This window comes from Meleagris gallopavo, chromosome 1 (genome assembly GCF_000146605.3).
Source record: "Meleagris gallopavo isolate NT-WF06-2002-E0010 breed Aviagen turkey brand Nicholas breeding stock chromosome 1, Turkey_5.1, whole genome shotgun sequence".
Taxonomy (NCBI): domain Eukaryota; kingdom Metazoa; phylum Chordata; class Aves; order Galliformes; family Phasianidae; genus Meleagris; species Meleagris gallopavo.
In genome coordinates this window covers 94,787,159-94,803,921 of record NC_015011.2, presented here as the reverse complement: position 1 = coordinate 94,803,921, position 16,763 = coordinate 94,787,159, and the positions used below count along the sequence as shown (strand labels likewise).

At 37.7% G+C, this 16,763-nt stretch overlaps 1 protein-coding gene across 7 annotated transcripts in view; it reads left to right on the top strand.

Moving 5' to 3' along the window:
- Positions 1–16,763, top strand: part of ROBO2 (roundabout guidance receptor 2) — a 455,306-nt gene that overhangs the window by 320,564 nt on the left and 117,979 nt on the right. For 4 of the 7 annotated variants that reach the window (XM_031556590.1, XM_031556589.1, XM_019620124.2 and 1 more), the window contains exons 6-7: positions 5,394–5,521; positions 8,864–8,875. In XM_031556590.1, coding sequence (XP_031412450.1) covers positions 5,394–5,521; positions 8,864–8,875 — 140 coding nt within the window. The remainder of the gene's footprint in view (positions 1–5,393; positions 5,522–8,863; positions 8,876–16,763) is intronic. The other 3 variants (XM_031556595.1, XM_031556582.1, XM_031556578.1) reach the window with 1 other exon arrangement.

Below are 16,763 nucleotides of genomic sequence, written 5' to 3'. Positions count from 1 at the left end.
AAGAAAAAAAAAAAAGTCTTACAAAACTTAAATACAAAGAAAATAAGTGCCTGATATAAATTGATGTAATTTTTGAGGCCAGTGACATCAGTTTACACCAATTAAGATGTGACTCTTGCAGACTCCCTTCAGCAGGAAGAATATCTTCTTTTTTAATTTGAATTTGTTGAATTCATTGAAAATAGTAATACAATCTCATAACTTTAAAATGCACAGCTGAAGAAAGTGTATCACCAGTTAGACTTAGTTGGATATCTAGGAATGTAATGACTCCATCTGCACACACAGCTGTGCTACCTGTGCATGCAGAAGACAAATAAGCACATATTTTCATGCATAACTGCCTGCACGCTTGTTAAAATCTGGAAATTTTAGGGTTCTGTGAAGCACTCAGTAGAATGTATATCAAATGCAAAAAACGTACTGCTAAATCTCTTTAATTTCACTGAATTCTCTTATTTCCTATCTCTGTGTCTCTCTTTTTTATTGGATAGCCATGGAAGATTGGTGGCTGAATAGGGACAAATACACTTTTGAATGTATGAAAAAGAAACCCTGCAAACTGCGACAAAAACAGTGTAATTCAAGATTATTCTTAGGTCCTTAAGCCAGTGCATGAATCCAACCTCAGTATTTTAATTTGTGATAGTTAAGAACAGTTAATGTGTTTTGTTTTATTTGTTATTTGGTTGAGCAGATGGTAATGGTTTTGACACAAATCAGGGTTTTTTTTATTATTTTTTTTCTTTTCTTTTCTTGAAAAAGACAAGGCTCTTTTTCCCACTTTGTCACAGCTGGTTACCAATCAATCTCAATTCACGGTACAGTGATGATAGCACATGTTGTTCAGGGGCCAAATCTGATTGGGTTGCATTTTCAGCAGTGTTTCATATTAAAAAAAAAAGTGTCTGTATGGCAGTGACTGTCAGCACACTATTGTACAACTGTCATTAATCAAAACTAGCAACAATGAATGTATTCATCTGTGCCAGAGACTGCCAGATTTCACTCAAAATCACCCAATTTCTATTAGAATTTCCTCACCAGCAGTGTTTTCTCATCTGCTTGTTGTTTTCTCTGTTTCTTTCTCCCTTTCCAGTCGCCTGGCCCCCTTCCTTTTAGTTAATTAAAGACAGATCTATGTGAGCAATTACTTGTTCATAGCAGAAGTTATGTAACACAATACCCAAAAGTGGTTGGGTTTTATCCTAATGCAGGGACTAGCTGTTCGAAAGCCCTCTTCCAGTTCAATTTAATGGCTGAAGTTTCAGCTAAACTGAAAGGTTAAGCACCTCCAAATGTTTAACAAAGGGAAGTATTTAAAATCAATTAGATGGCCATAAACACATGTAGCAGATGTCTGACGCCCTACATTTTGTGCAGAATGTTGGCATTACTTGGTTAAGAGACAGCAGTATTAGGGTAATATGTGGGAAGGTGTTTCTTGACATTGCACATATTTTGAAGACACTGCCTTCTTAGCACACCAGCATAACTGGTACACTCTGTTTTTCTGCTGCCCCACCATCAATCCAGGAATCTGGCCTCTGACCTCTGTCTGAGTGGCATTGACAGTCAAAGAGGCCCTGAGCCCAATTCCTAAGTGTTAGCTTGGAACTGATCCAGATGGGAGTGAACTTCTCCAGAAACTCAGATGGAAACATCTCGTTGAGCACATAGGAAGCTCTGGATTGAGAGGAGATCAAACGCTATTCCAGATTTTGCTTGAGAAACTTAGAAGATACAACCACATTCAGCCTTCTCATCTTGTTACTTCACGGTACCTTTCTCACACAAGCTCTTTGTTCTGCTATACATAGATCAACTAAAGCTAAAAACCAGTTTTCTTCTTATCCCTTCCTGCCTGCTTCATCTGTCAAAGCTCCTCACTGAACCGTGGTGACTTCTAGGGACAGTGTGAGAGGAACAGATGACTGAGGGGCAGCATATCAGTACTTCAGGACAGCAGATGGTTATGCTATCCCGTGGGCCCATCTGTGTTTGAATCCAATTGCTAGACGGCATGTTCTGCCAGGGTGGTCCAAAAACTCAGTATGGTCTTGTTGGAGAAGCAGGCTAGGAGAGCAGGACCACTCCTTGAAGTAATTGATAACTGGGCCATGACAGTGACACATTTACTGCTTCCTTCATTTCACAATCCAAGTGGGAGATTATGGTTGTGCTCCCTCTCTGCGTCCTGGCATGCCATGCAGCTGGCTTTTTCCCCCAGCAGCCTTTGCACAATTTGCATGATTGGCAGGTGCAAGCATAAAGACTGCTGAAGCCTCCAAGGCAGCTGGCTGGCATATCAGTACCAGCGCATCAGTGAGATGAAGAACGAGTCAGCTGCAGCCCACAGCAGACTGTCAGGCCCTGTCCCAGGCTGCCTGCATCCCAGTTTAAGCAGCCAGCCAATCAGATACAGCCCTGTTGCCTGTCTGGTTTTATTGGTTTTATCTCAGCAGTGGTAAGTGAACCACAGGGATGTTATTTATCTTTTCTTTCTTTTTTTTTTTTAAGCCATTGTAACAAAATTAGTGTCTAATTGTTGCCCAGCTTTATAAATGTGATTCCTATATCCAACTCATATTTTCATTACAGCTGATCTTAGTTTTGTCATCTCACAGGAGGTGAGTACCACTTCATATTTTCAGTCCCCTGCAGCTGGCCGTGTGTCAAGAAAATAAGCAATTTCTTTTGTCTGCGACTCTGTGGTGGCCAAAGATAAATAATTACTCCATTGTTGTGGATATGATGTCATATTCTTGAGAGTTTTAGAGAAGATCGTTTACCTTTTCCCAATTATCGAAACAGTCGTTCTATTTGCCACTGACAAGAGCAGCACAGAATGCAGAACTGCATAATTTGTGTACAGTCAGGATGAAATGTGCCCCAGCTGCTTATGGCTTTGGAATGAGTAGCTGAACAGCTCTGAACCAATCTAGAAAATAAATGTTAAGTTTTCTATTGTCATAAGTTTGTTTTGTCATTCAGTAGTACTCTGCTAGAAAAAAATAGTCCCTAGAAGTTTCTGACTACTCTACTTATTCCCATTGACATATCTCTTGTTCATTAGTTAAGTCTGACATACAGGAATCACAGAATTACAGAATTGTAGGGGTTGGGAGGGACCTCCAGAGATCATCAAGTCCAACCCCCCTGCCAAAGCAGGTTCCTACACCAGGTCACACAAGTAGATGTCCAGGCAGGTCTTGAATATCTGCAGAGAAAGAGACTCCACAACCTCCCTGGGCAGCCTGTTCCAGCGCTCCATCACTCTCACCATAAAGAAGTTCTTGCACATATTTGTGCAGAACTTCCTATGCTCCAGTTTCTGGCTGTTTCCCCTTATCCTGTCTCCACACACTGCTGAAAGGAGTCTGGCCTCGCCACTCTGCCCTCCACACCTTAGATGTTTATAGACCTGGATCAGGTCCCCTCTCAGTCTTCTTTTCTCAAGGCTAAACAGACCCAGTTCACTCAGCCTTTCTTCATAGGGGAGATGCTCCAAGCCCTTCACCATCTTTGTGGCCCTCCGCTGGACTCTTTCCAAGAGACCCCTGTCTTTTTTGTACTGGGGAGCCCAGAACTGGACCCAGTGCTCCAGATGAGACCTTACCAGGGCAGAGTAGAAGGGGAGGATCACCTCCCTCGACCTGCTGGCCACGTTCTTTTTAATGCACCACAGAATGCCATTGGCATTTTTGGCCACAAGGGCACACTGCTGGAAACATGTACAGTTAAGTGGAACTCCTAATGAAATGGATGTGATCTGTTTATTTATTTATTTTTTTTCTGACAGAACAGTTAGCCATAGTTTGGTCTTTTTGAATTTGTGGCGAATGACTAGAATGGATTTATTGAGTATGGAATGAAACTGTAGTGCATTGTGATGAGTGTAAGAAAATACTTTGACTTCTCTATGTTCATGAAACAAAGTTAATCTTATTGATGTTGTGGGCTCTCCTTAGACATAGCAGAGCAGCATATAGGGCTCTTTGAGTTAAGATACTTTTATGTCTATTAGCATACAATACTCTTGCTTCAAAGCTATAATAAAGAAGCCAATAGTAATGCATGTTTTATACACGTGATGCTCCCGAAGCATTTAAAAATACTCATAAAGATCTTCACAACGTTCCAATAAATAATAGCATTACATTCTTACTCATTAAAACATGTAAGCATGTTCTTCTCTATCATTTCAGTATGTTTGCTAAACAAGCTTGCAGGCAGGGTTTTTATTGTTTGACAAAGAGAACGTAAATTAGTTTTTCTGAAGTTATGTAGTAAACATTTACTGATATATCTTGAGGTCTAGATCTTTCTTTAGTCTCATGTGCCTTTTTCACTATTTGATGCATGAAAATATGAAGCTAAATCTCGACCTTAATTAAGATATCATTAGCGTATGTCTAGAAGAAATGTTGTTGAAAGTAATTTTCAAGAGGGTATTTCAAGAGCAAAATATCTATGCTGAAAACTGGTATTTTCCTGATTCAGGAGGCAAATAAATTTCATTCAAGATAAAGTATCCTGTTGACTTAATGAGGTTGGATCGGAGCCTAAAATAGTTTGTTGAGCTAGACTTTTACAGGCTGGTAACTATTTAACAGATAATATTTTTCTATTGTTCTTGATTGAGCCACTGTGAATGCCTTGTGAATGAATGCTCACAGCTTGCTGCCATACATTATTTTTTCAAATTTTACACATTCTCATAATTCTACAGTTATTACAAGAGTAGAAGCAAACAAAATTGACATAATTGAAATCTTCCAAATTTATTTTAAGAAAGAGAATGTTATTGTTCACTCTTAATGAATCACTCTGTAGTATTTCTGTGAAATTGATAAATCTTCTTTAATCTGCCTTTTCCATAAATGTCACCTTCCAGAGCTTAAATATATTTTTGTTGTTTATAATATTGTAGAGTCTGATCCTACCAACATGCATAGTTTTCCTAAGGGGTTGCTGCTATAGTGAAGAACTACATATAAAGGAAAAATTCCAAATCAGGTAAAGACAAAATATGTATCTCACAAAGTTAAAGGTGTGAGAAACCTGAGCTGTCATTTATTGATAATTGATGTCTGATAGCTTAATTTTATCACATTACTCTAGATCAAGGATGAAGTGCAAGATATTAATAAAACCCTTATACTGAGTGAGCACAGAAATACTAATTTTATGTAAAGTTTCTAAGTAATGCAGAGTGCAATAAAAATGTCACAGAGATTAATGCTTGGTGGAATTATCTAATGTTAGGTAATAATTTATCTTCAAAAGTTGAATCGAAGATAGAGTCAGACTAGCATATCCCAGATAAGATTCTCTCTACATTTCTGTCGACTACAAAATATTTTCATTCTTTTTTTTTTTTTGCAACACAGGTATGACATTAAAGATGACTACACTTTGCGCATCAAGAAGGCTATGAGCACAGATGAAGGCACCTACACATGCATTGCTGAGAATCGAGTTGGAAAAGTGGAAGCATCTGCTACCCTTACTGTGCGAGGTGAGTGTTCCTGAGGAGAGAGAGCTTGTGTCCTGAATGAATCAATGGCTTTCTGACAAAATGAGCCAAATCCTTACCTGCTGTGTTTGGTTTTCACGCATCCTGTTGGTGCTCTACTGATTTACTACAAATCTGAAATCCTGCTCCCAGTGATATCTGTGACAAAATTCTAGTTGACTTCAGTAGGATAGGATCTCGCAGCAGTTAATGATCTGTTCTAATATTTTTTTATTGAAGAATAGATGCATATGTTTTCATAAGCAAGCAGTAACAAACTACATGGACACTCTTTCATAAGTAAAAATTCAGTTTAAATTGTTGTTATTATGGTTCTATTCCCTAATAAATATAAGGAGTGCAGTATGTTTACAAATTTCAAACGTAATGTACATAGTATAATGGAATTATTAGCACTTCCATAACTGAATTCCCTGCTGTTATTCTTTACTTGTAAGATAAATCCCAGTCAAAGGAAAAAGAAAATCTTAATTAATTTTGTAAGTAATACAAGATAAAAACTAATGTATTCTGTCTTAAAATATCTCCCAGTCCTTAGTATCCACTCATTGTTTATGGGGTGCTATTTGATATGGTAAAAAGGTTTTAACACCAGCAGAACAACGAGCTGCCCAAATGTCTTTTGTGACAGTAGATATGGACATGCCAAAGATTATATATAGAGAAAAAGTTTGTGGGACAATATTTCTGTATTAGTAAATAGATTATAATAGTTATTACTTCATTCCAAAAGATAAGCTACGATTTGGCACAATGGATATCATGCAGATACTATTTCACAGTTTAGTGGTGCATGCTGACAGTTTTCAGTAGAGCTGTGAAAGGTTAATAAAAACATTTTTGGCTTTATCTGTGCTTCTCTTTTCATACACGTTAAATCAAATGTTCAAAGTCTCAGTGGATTGCTTTATTAGAACAGGGGTCAACTGACCCAAGAGGCCAGCTTCCATTTCCATCCATTTAATGCATGGACACAGTTCAGTTTAATTTGCTGAATTCAAAGGGCAAAAAAGCACCAAATGGCTTTGTAGAGGGGGAGATGTTAGTATATAACAAAGAAAAGAGAATACTGTGATAATGCATTTGCTAAAATATTGCCTCAGTGTTCGCTCTAGGTAATATGTGGTAATGTAGATCTTCCTGTTTTCATCTGAAGAAGTAGGTTTACCTGTTACATGTTTGTGTAAGAGATTGTTTTTCCATTTGTAATGTGAGAAAAGTAGTCTCTACACTGAACTCCAAGAAATGCTCTAAATCTGCTCCTTTGTCACAGGCAGAATCATGATATCCAATATATCTGACAACCAATTTAGTAGCCTTTAAACATGCCTAGATCTGTGTCTACTGTGTGCATCACTGAAGCAGGCTTTTAATATTTATTATATTATAGACTTGTAATATGAACAATAACTAGAAACAAGCAAAAAAAAAAATCCTTTGAAATCACTGAAGCTTGAATTTGATCAAATTAAGGTGAAACAAACAAACAAAACATGTAATTTAATTGATTTTCCTACAGTAAAAGCAGGCTCTCATTATCTTGGGTACTACTCTCCCCGAGGTTTGCAATTTACATTCGAATACATAGTGTTTATCCAACATAAAGGAAGCCATGATGATATAAGCTTATTAAATGTTCAGGGTAACAGGAAATGAGAAAAGCTAAGAAATTCAGTGAAGAAATGTTATTAGTCGGTATTTCCTGGAAACAAAGTACCAGATAAACTCCTGTTGACTGAAAAGGGACCACATATGGTGTTCCTTTTAGTTAAAAGAAGATTTAATTCTGAATTCTTAAACTTTCACCAATTTCGTCTGAAATTGATTTTAGGAAAATCATCCTTCATATGGAGGAGAAAATCATTTAGCACTTGAAAATTCACTTTGAAGGTCCTTGGGCGTGTTTTTTTCTGCAGTTTTGACTGCAAATCTGGCAGCAACAGCATAATCCTTAGCTACCTCCATCACAGCTCCACCTTCTCAAAGCAATGAATGAGGATGCAGTCAGGGAGTTCACTGTTTTACTGTTGTACAACTATTACATGGTTGTAAGTGATAACAGAATTTGAATTCAGTGATTCAGTGTTCAGGCTCTGTCTTAGAAAGATGCACATCACTCATTCCTTATCTTTCTGTGAGACCAGGAATATGTCATAATACTAAAAATCAGAATGTCTCAAAATAGATTTGAGAAAGGGCAGTAGGCTTGAAATAATTAAAGTGAATATGACAAAGTAAGAATAGAGATACAGAAATGCTGAGAACAAAAACGATATTTGGATGCTGCACTACATAGGGATCTGCACGTCTTCGCTTTTGGCCCTAGTCTGAACATAGGGATATAGAGCTAATTATCTTCTTTTAAAATAAATAGGTAAATAAATATGTAAATAATGTTACTCAGAAATATGTAATTATTTCTACTGCTAAAATAAGGGAAGTTTCATGTAACCAGATTGCAGACCTGAGTCCAGCTTTTTTGTTCTTGGGAAAGGGGATGTCTGCATTTTATTAGCAAAGGGACAGGCAGTCCTCTCTCCCAACACAACTATAATAAACAGCTGTTGCTATCATCAAGAAATCATTTGTTGCAGCAACAGCTTTCAGTCTTGATATCAGTCTGAAACAATATTAACCTGTCAATCATTCAGCAGCAATTTGTTGTTTTTTTTGTTTTGTTTTGTTTTGTTTTAGGAAGTAGAAGTTTCCTAAGCTGTAATTTGGGAGATTCTAGGTTGAAATCCCCGTGGCCATTGCGGCCTATTTGTTATATTTTCATCAGTCTTGTCAGTGAGGAAAAAGCAATGTGTTGTAAGCCTTCATGCCTGTTATTGAACGAGAAAAATTGTCCTGGGCTTTTTGTGGACCCCACAGCTGTAGTGACTGACCATGCTTAAAATTCAATTGATATTTGACTCAGAAAGTAAATGCATTGCATCTACTGGCATGACATTTGGCAGTCTGTAGCTTAAATTGATGTGTTCATCAGGATCTAAAAGTTTTTTCTAATGCAAGTGATTTCTCTTTTATCAGGCACTAGCAGTGATACTTGATGATGGCATGTGAAGATAACAAAAAATGTTTCTCAGAGAATGGTTCCAGTCAGCTTGCTCAGATACTATGCTCAAATAAATGTGGTAATAGTAACATGTGACTAAACAGAAATAATAGTGAATATTTTACTTAGGCTGTCATTTGAGGGGTTAGCAATCATGGTAGTATCCATAGTTTAACGTAACATTACACGTCATGCATTCTGACAGATATTCTTTTCTTTTTTAATTTCTTTTTTATGTTCTCACTACACCATTGTAATGTCAACAGCTCGCCCCGTTGGTAAGTAACCATCCTTCTATCCATTTTAGCATGGCTTCATGCAATGCTTCATCTTTCATTTGCAACAGCATTTAACTGGCTTAAGTTAGCAGCCAGTGTTGAATAGCATTAACTTTATAGCACCAGGCAAGTGATTTTTACTGATGAAGTGCTATTTCTGAACTTTCTATTTTCTGCTATGTCATGCATAAATACATTTGCCAAATCACCAAGAAATAACCAGTCAGTGAAACTGAACGGGTGTGGTGATACTGAGCCAAAATCATTCAGACATTTTAAACAGTTTTAACAATTTAGGGGCCTGGTATAAAAGCCATTGAAATCAACAGAATGGATTGTATTGACTTTGGTGAGCTTCTATCAGGCCCTAAATGATCAGCTCATTGTGCCTCTATTGCATAGCAGTAAAAGCACAGGCTTTGCATGTCCTTTCTTTTTTGTGTCTTTCAAAGACTGTTGAAATAAAATAGTTCTGAAATTGAAGAGGGGATGGAGTAGATTTCCGTGCTTGTTAAGAAAGTTCATCACTGATTTTCACCCTTGGGTCAACTTGGAGTGCATTCTGGAATGCACTGTATAGGTTGTGACTATTCTGAATAACAAGTCCGGAGGAAGAGAGTCTCTGGATTTTGAATTCTTATTTTGAAAATTGGATTCCTTCCTATGCCTTTGAAATTACTTCTAAAAATTTATAGAAATCTAACTGAGTATAATGGAAAAATTGCAGCTGCCACTAGCTGCAGTTCACTTTTGGTGTTCACAAATATCCTGAACTTATTTAATGTTCATTCACGGATCTTTACTCTGTACCTGTATGGACTTTTTAAATAATTTAATCTATTGCACTGCTCCTCTGATTTTTGCAGTTTGCATTTATATGTATCTTCTAGAATAATAATATAGTTATTCTGTTCGGTGTTTTTTGTTTTTGTTTTTATTTTATTAGTGTGAGAAGTCTGTACTGGTGTTTACAGAAATTGCCAAGAGCTTTAGTCTCTATGTAGTTAGCATTTTTTTTAGAAATGCATTTGATTTTGACCTTGTCTCAGGTCTCACTGTATGAAGTTGGAGGAAGAAATGTTGGAATAATTTAAAGATAAGATCAAGATTAGGCATCTGTGTCCATAACTAAGGTGATCCCATGCTCATTAGCTTGCTTGAACTATCGTGAATAGAGCCAAGCCATGTACCTTTGCAGTCACTTTAGTGCTTATCTTGGAGAATTCCCCATGTAGGAGAGTAATTCACAGTTCTCCATTTAGAAAGTCGATAGCAAGCTTTAAACCTGAGTCCCTACTGTATTACTTTGAGATTATGCTAGTTCTCAATAAATTAATTCCCAGGAGTTGTAACAGTAAAACTGAAGTAAACCTATAAAAACAGTTTTCCTTCCTATTCTGGAAGTGTAGTGGTTGCAGTGTATATAAGTAGAATGCTTTCTTTGGTCATTTATATCTAATCCTCTACCTGTAGAAAAGACCCTGCTCACCATATAATAGGGCACGCTTTTACTTTTTTCTTCCTTTTCATCCTACTGTTCCTATCTCTGTTTCATTCAAAAGTAGGCAAAGCAGGCAGCTACCTATGCTGTTGAAAATGTAAAGCCAGGTAGAACAAAACAAAGTAACTTCTCTCTCTACCATCATTTCACCACCAGAATATTCAAATGATCTGTTAAAATTGTCATCTGACAGGAATGGCCAGTCAAATCTTGTAGCTTTTATGTTTTGCTATGTTTAGAGACTTGACTTGAATGCAGAGCAAAATTCACCTCTCCTACAAAAGGAAGCTAAAGCAAACTCTACATAATATTATTACACTCACAGCTATTTAGGAAGGTGACATTTTACCAGAAGTATACTTTTATACTTCTGTGTATGTTAAACTGAAGGAGAGCAATTTATAAGTTTGTATTCTTTCCTGATACCTACATATTATCTGAATACGACTGCTTTTCATTGCTACCTCCATTTCAAAGCAGATATGTTTTGTCTTTACTGTGCTATAAAGAACAAAACATGTTTTTTCATTGGCCTGTTGCTGAATAAGAGATACATATATTTTTGCATATTTTTAATATTCCACTATTGTAATTCTTACTGCGAACTGAATCATTTTCATCTTCTGTTTAGTTTTTACCTGTTTGGTTTTTACCTGTTCCAAATATTTATATTCTATTAGTTGTGACATTTTCATTTAAATTTCAGCTTGAATGGAAAATTCAGGAGTTGGGATTACTTCTGCCAATGATCATGTTTGATTCAAGCAGATATTAACATACGATCTATACTACATAGATGAAATGAGGTATGATCCTGCCTGAGGTGGATGGCAGCTGGTGAATTTAATAGCTCTATGCTAGATTACTTGGAGTTGCTGCTAGGTATAAACATGTTGCTCATTTCTGAAATAGTTGTTTTCTTATTTATAACCTTTTGAAATTCTTTGTTACAAGATTTACAATAGATGGTTTGGGAAACAAAATATTTATCCACATGTATCCCTATTTCTTCCATTACTTCACATGCTAGATGAATTTTCTAAATGAGAAAGTTAATACTTTCTCACTTTGTCTCTCTGCTGTATTTCTCACAGTAGCCACGCAGGAGAGAAACTGTAAAAAGTAGCACAGAATTTGAGAGGGGCTCGGAAGTTTCTTATAATTCCACCTAAAAGTAACACTGGTCTAGTTTTCAAAAGCAGTTGCTATACTGCTCTGAGATGGAGTCTTAAAACTAACTTCAAATAGAAGATTTATGAAAATATGTCTACTGCTTCAGTTGCATTTTTGTTAATGCAAAAAGGTCATTCAAAAGACAAAGTACTGTTTACAAATTGTTTTCAACTATGTCCAGGTCAAAATACAGTTCTTTGCATTTCAATTTCTTTGTAGTGAGTCAAGTGTACTTAATTTGCTGTGACTCATCTTAGAAAATAGCGATAGGCAACAAATAGATAATTTTGCCATCTGGATAGAAATTATCTGGAATTAACAAAGTAAGGGGAGACCAACCAAGCTACATTAACTTTACTTCCCTACCATGTTGGAGGAGAGAGAAACAGATAAGACATTTACCACGAATATCCAAAATTTCATACTAGTTAAATGCAACCTAAACATATGTAAGTGAAATGTCACTACATTTTACTTAAATATAGTGGGAAGTTTTCAGGTCATAAATCAACAGGCATGCCTTAATGATCAGTTCAGAGTGATGCAGCATGAAATAAAATAGAAAGGACTCTATTTTTAAAGGAGGTTATATTAGTTTTTGTGGCTTGAAATCACATTGTTTAGATGATAGCTGAGAAAGAACTTTATCCTTTTCCATTTCATTCTGACTTAAAGGAGAATAGTTTTATTTTTAGTGTATTCATGAAACTATCACCTTCATCTGAGTCACTGAGGTGTTATACAACTATATCAGCAATGACAATTGGTGTGTGACAGAAGAGATGAGATCACGCTTGGCACTGCCATGCCATCTTTCAGCGGCAGAAATCTCCTACCTATCTATATCATATATATTTTGTCTGCCTGCTGCTGTCACATATAAAGTTTTCAGAAGGTGGTAAGTGCACCAATAAACATTAGACTTCTTGCATTTATTTCTTCCTTAAGTGAAAAAACAATGCATTTTTCTTATTTGTCACTTGGCAAATCCTTTAGATTAAAGTCAAAAGATTGCCATAGAATGAAATACTTAGGCCTGTGAATACCAGTAAGAAGAAAATACAAAATTGACTTGTTTTGATGTTTTGTAGCCTTTTAAAGAGCACTTAAAAAAAAAAAAAAATCCTAAACTTTTTAGCGTTTATACTTTTGCAAATTGTGCTAGCTGGACTTCTGCTCGAATCTCTGTAATGACTTAAGGTACCACAGAAATATGTTTAGGTTATATAGGCCAGAACACATTAACCATCAAACATTTAAGGGCTGGCCCACGAAACTCCATTTTCAACTTCTTCAAGTCTTTTGGGTATACCAGATAGTATTAAAAACAGAAATGTGGAAGATGACTGCCCACTTGAAGTTTTAGTGGTTTGTACTGTGCCCTGTCTACTAAGTATGTGTCTATACGCATATTGTTTCTGTTACAGAAAATCTAGTTACAGTGAGTGTGGGAAGTGATAAAGGGCCTCTTTTTCTCTCTTTTCTTTTTTGTTTGATAGATTGATTTCATTTAGCTTTTTATTTTTACTGCTGAACTCTAGCTTGGGAGAGTTTTGATGTGTAAATCTTTTTTAGCTGTTCTGAGTTCATTATGTATGCTCAAATCTGTAGGAATTCTTTTCTTGCTTCAGTGGATTCTGATTACTTTCATAAGTATTTGAAAATCAGTGTATGAAAAGGAGTCTTTTGATGTGTTGCTCCCTATGCAAACTTCACTTTTTTAAAAAGGTGAAATCTGTTACTTTTCCTTCAAGAAGTGGATGAAAATCAGTACATTCATCCATTCCCTTTTCTCTTTGCCTTCTTTACTCATGGGATCATAGGGGTTGGAAGGGACCTCTGGAGATGATCTAGTCCAGTGCTAAAGCAGATTCCCCAGAGTAGGTTACACAGAAAAGTGTTAGGGAGGGTTTAGAATATCTCTAGAGGAGACTCCACAGCACCTCTGAGCAGCTTGTTCCAGTGCACTGTCACCCTCATAGTAAAGACATTTTTCCTATGGATCTTCTTGTGTTACTGTTTTAGCCTATTACCCCTTTTTCTGTCACTGAGCACCACTGAAAAGGGACTGGCCCTATCCTTTTGATTCCTGTCTTGTAGATATTTATAGGCATTGATAAGATCTCTCTTCAGTCTTCTCCAGGCTGAACAGACCCAGGTCTCTCAGCCTTTCTTCATAAGGAAGATGCTATAGGTGCCTAGCCATCTTTGTGGCCCTCCATTGGACTTTCTCTAGAAGTTCCCCATCTTTCTTGAACTGGAAAGCCCAGAACTGGACACAGTACTCTGGATGTGGCCTCACCAGGGCAGAGTAGAGGGGGAGAATAATCTCTCTTTACCTTCTAGCCATGTTTTTTTTAACGCACCCCAGGATACCATTGGCTTTCCTGTACACAAGGACACACTGCTAGCCCATGGTCAGCCTGTTGTCCACAAAGACACCTAGTTTCTTCTCCACAGTTATTTTCCAGCAAGTTAGACCCTAACCTATGCTAATACATGCAGTTATTCCTTCTCATGTGTGACTCTGCATTTGCCCTTGTTGAACCTCATCAGATTCCTCTCCACCCAACTCTCCAGCCTGTTGTGGTCTTGCTGAATGGCATCACAGCTTTCTGGTGTGTCAGCCACTCCTCCCAGCTTTGTACTGTCAGCAAATTTGCTGAGGGTGCATTCTATCCCTTCATCTAGGTCACTGATGATGATGTTGAACAAGACCAGATGCAGTTCTGATACCTGTGGAGCACCACGAGCTACAGGCCTCCGACTAGACTCTGCTGCTGATCACAACCCTCTGAGTTCTACCAGTCAGCCAATTCTCAATCCACCTCACTGGCCACTCATCTCTCCCATCTTCCTAAGCTTACCTATGAAGGTGTTATGGGAGATCAAGTCAAAAGGCTTGCAGAAGTCAAGGTGGAAAACATCCACTGCTCTCCCCTCATCTACTCAGCCAGTCATGACATCACAGAATGCTAGAGCAGCTTGGCAGTCAGTTCTGCCAGCTCCCTCAGTACTCATGTGCATCTGATTAGGCCTATGGATTTGCACGCATCAAGTTTGCCTACACAATCTCTGACCAGATCCTCTTTGACCAAAGGGAAGTCTTCTTTTCTCCATACTTTCCCTCTTATCTCCAGAATCTGGGATTCCTTAATGTCAATCAACTCTCTTGGACCTTCTCCATCCAGTGTTCTAAATGATGTAGGTCCTTGAAGAGGTCAAAGTTGGCTTTCCTGATTGCTGCATACAAGGCTGTCCCCAGCCTTCACACTACCAACCAATCCTTCCTTTTTTTGTAAGAACAAACTCCAGTGCCACACCTCTTCTCATTGATTCCTCCACCACCTGCATCAGAAAGTTATCCTCCACACACTGCAGGAACCTCCTGGAAAAGCAACACTGCCAGGCACACGCAGTCCACATCCCTCATGAAAAAGGAATTATAGTAGATTACATGTGTTTTTGTCGCGGTAAATTGTTTTGTTTATTAAGCTCAAGAAGGTATAAGAAAGACACAAGCCATCTATTGGTTCAGTTTACTTTAGCAAGTAGGCTAAAGTATTACAAATTTAGGGAAGTATGTCTTTCCTATCTGATCGATGTAAAGGTTATAACCAGAATCTCAGGCAGTTGAGGAGAATAAATAAAAATTAAAAATTAAAAGGAAGAAGAAAGCAAGCATTTATTTAGAGAAAGTCTTAAGCAATATAAAGCATTTAGCAGTCAGAATCAGTGCTGCTTCTCTATGTATATATCAAAACTAAGTGAAGTACTTACCAGAAAAGATTTTCCAGAAGCATCTGTAAAGTATAAGTGCCATTTAGAGGAGATGATTGGACAAGATATAATAAAACAGAAGTGCAAATAGCAAGCTGTAGTCCAATGCTGAGATGAAATTTAGACCAGATGTTTAAATTTGATGCTTAAATATACTGGACAACAAAGAAGAGTCTCCTCAACAAAGAATGGTGCCACTGATGAATTCAGAGGACTGCAAATGGGGGGAAAATGTAGACATCTTTTTCTAAACTATGTAGAACACAGAGTTGGATTTTTATTTTAATTTTTCTCATGATTTTACTGTATTGGGATTAGACCGAGGGAAGAGAGGAAAAAAAAATTGTTAGGGTTTTTTTTTCTTTTTACTTCAACTTTTATTATAACAGTGATAAATGAAGATTTGACAATTATCTTAACTGAAATTGACAAAGAAACTTGGAATATCAAATCTGCTTTTCCATAGAATCATAGAACAGCTTTGGATGGAAGGGAGCTTAAAGGTCACAAGCTTCCAACCCCCGCCATAGTTAGGATTGCCATCCACTACATAAGGCTGCCCAGGGCTGCATCCATCCTGGCCTTGGAAACTTCCAGGGATGTGGATTTACAACTTCTCTGGTCAGCCAGTTCCAGTGCCTCACCACCCTCTGAATAAAAAATTTCTTCCTAATATCCAACATAAACTTCCCCTCTTTTATTTTAAAGCCATTCCCCATTGTCCTATCACCATCAGATCATGTAAAAGATCAGTGTCCTTCTGTTTATAAACTCAAGTGCTGGAAGGCCTCAATGAAGTTTCTCCACAGCCTTTGCTTCTCCTAGCTAAACAAGCCCAATTCCCTCAACCTTTCTTTGTAGGAGAGGTACTCCAGCCCTCTAATCATCTTCACGGCCCTCCTCTGGAATCACTCCAACTGTTCCACATCTTTCTTATGTTGGGAGCCCCAGGCCTAGAAACAGTACCCTAGGTGAGGTCTTACGAAGGCAGAATAGAGGAGAATCACCTCCCTCATCATGCTGTTCACCACTCTTTTGATGCAGCCTAGGATACAGCTGGTCTTCTGGGCTCATATCCAGCTTTTCATCCACTAGTACCACCCCGCCTCCAAATCCTTCTCCACAAGGCTGCTATCGAGGAGTTCTTTTCCTAATCTATTTACATACCAGGGATTATCCCAGCCCAAGTGCAACACTTTTCTAGTATGTCAAGGTTCCTCTGCATAGCATCCTTTCCCTCTATTGTATGAACTGCACCACTCATCTTGGTGTCATCACCAAGCTCACCAAAGATGCAATCGGTCACAATGTCTAGGTTGTTGATAAAGATGCAGAAGAGCACCAGGAGGAAACCACCCATGGCCAGTCTCTACCTGAGTAGTTCTGTTGACCACCACCCTTTGGCCATGACCATCCAGCCAATTCTTTATCTAC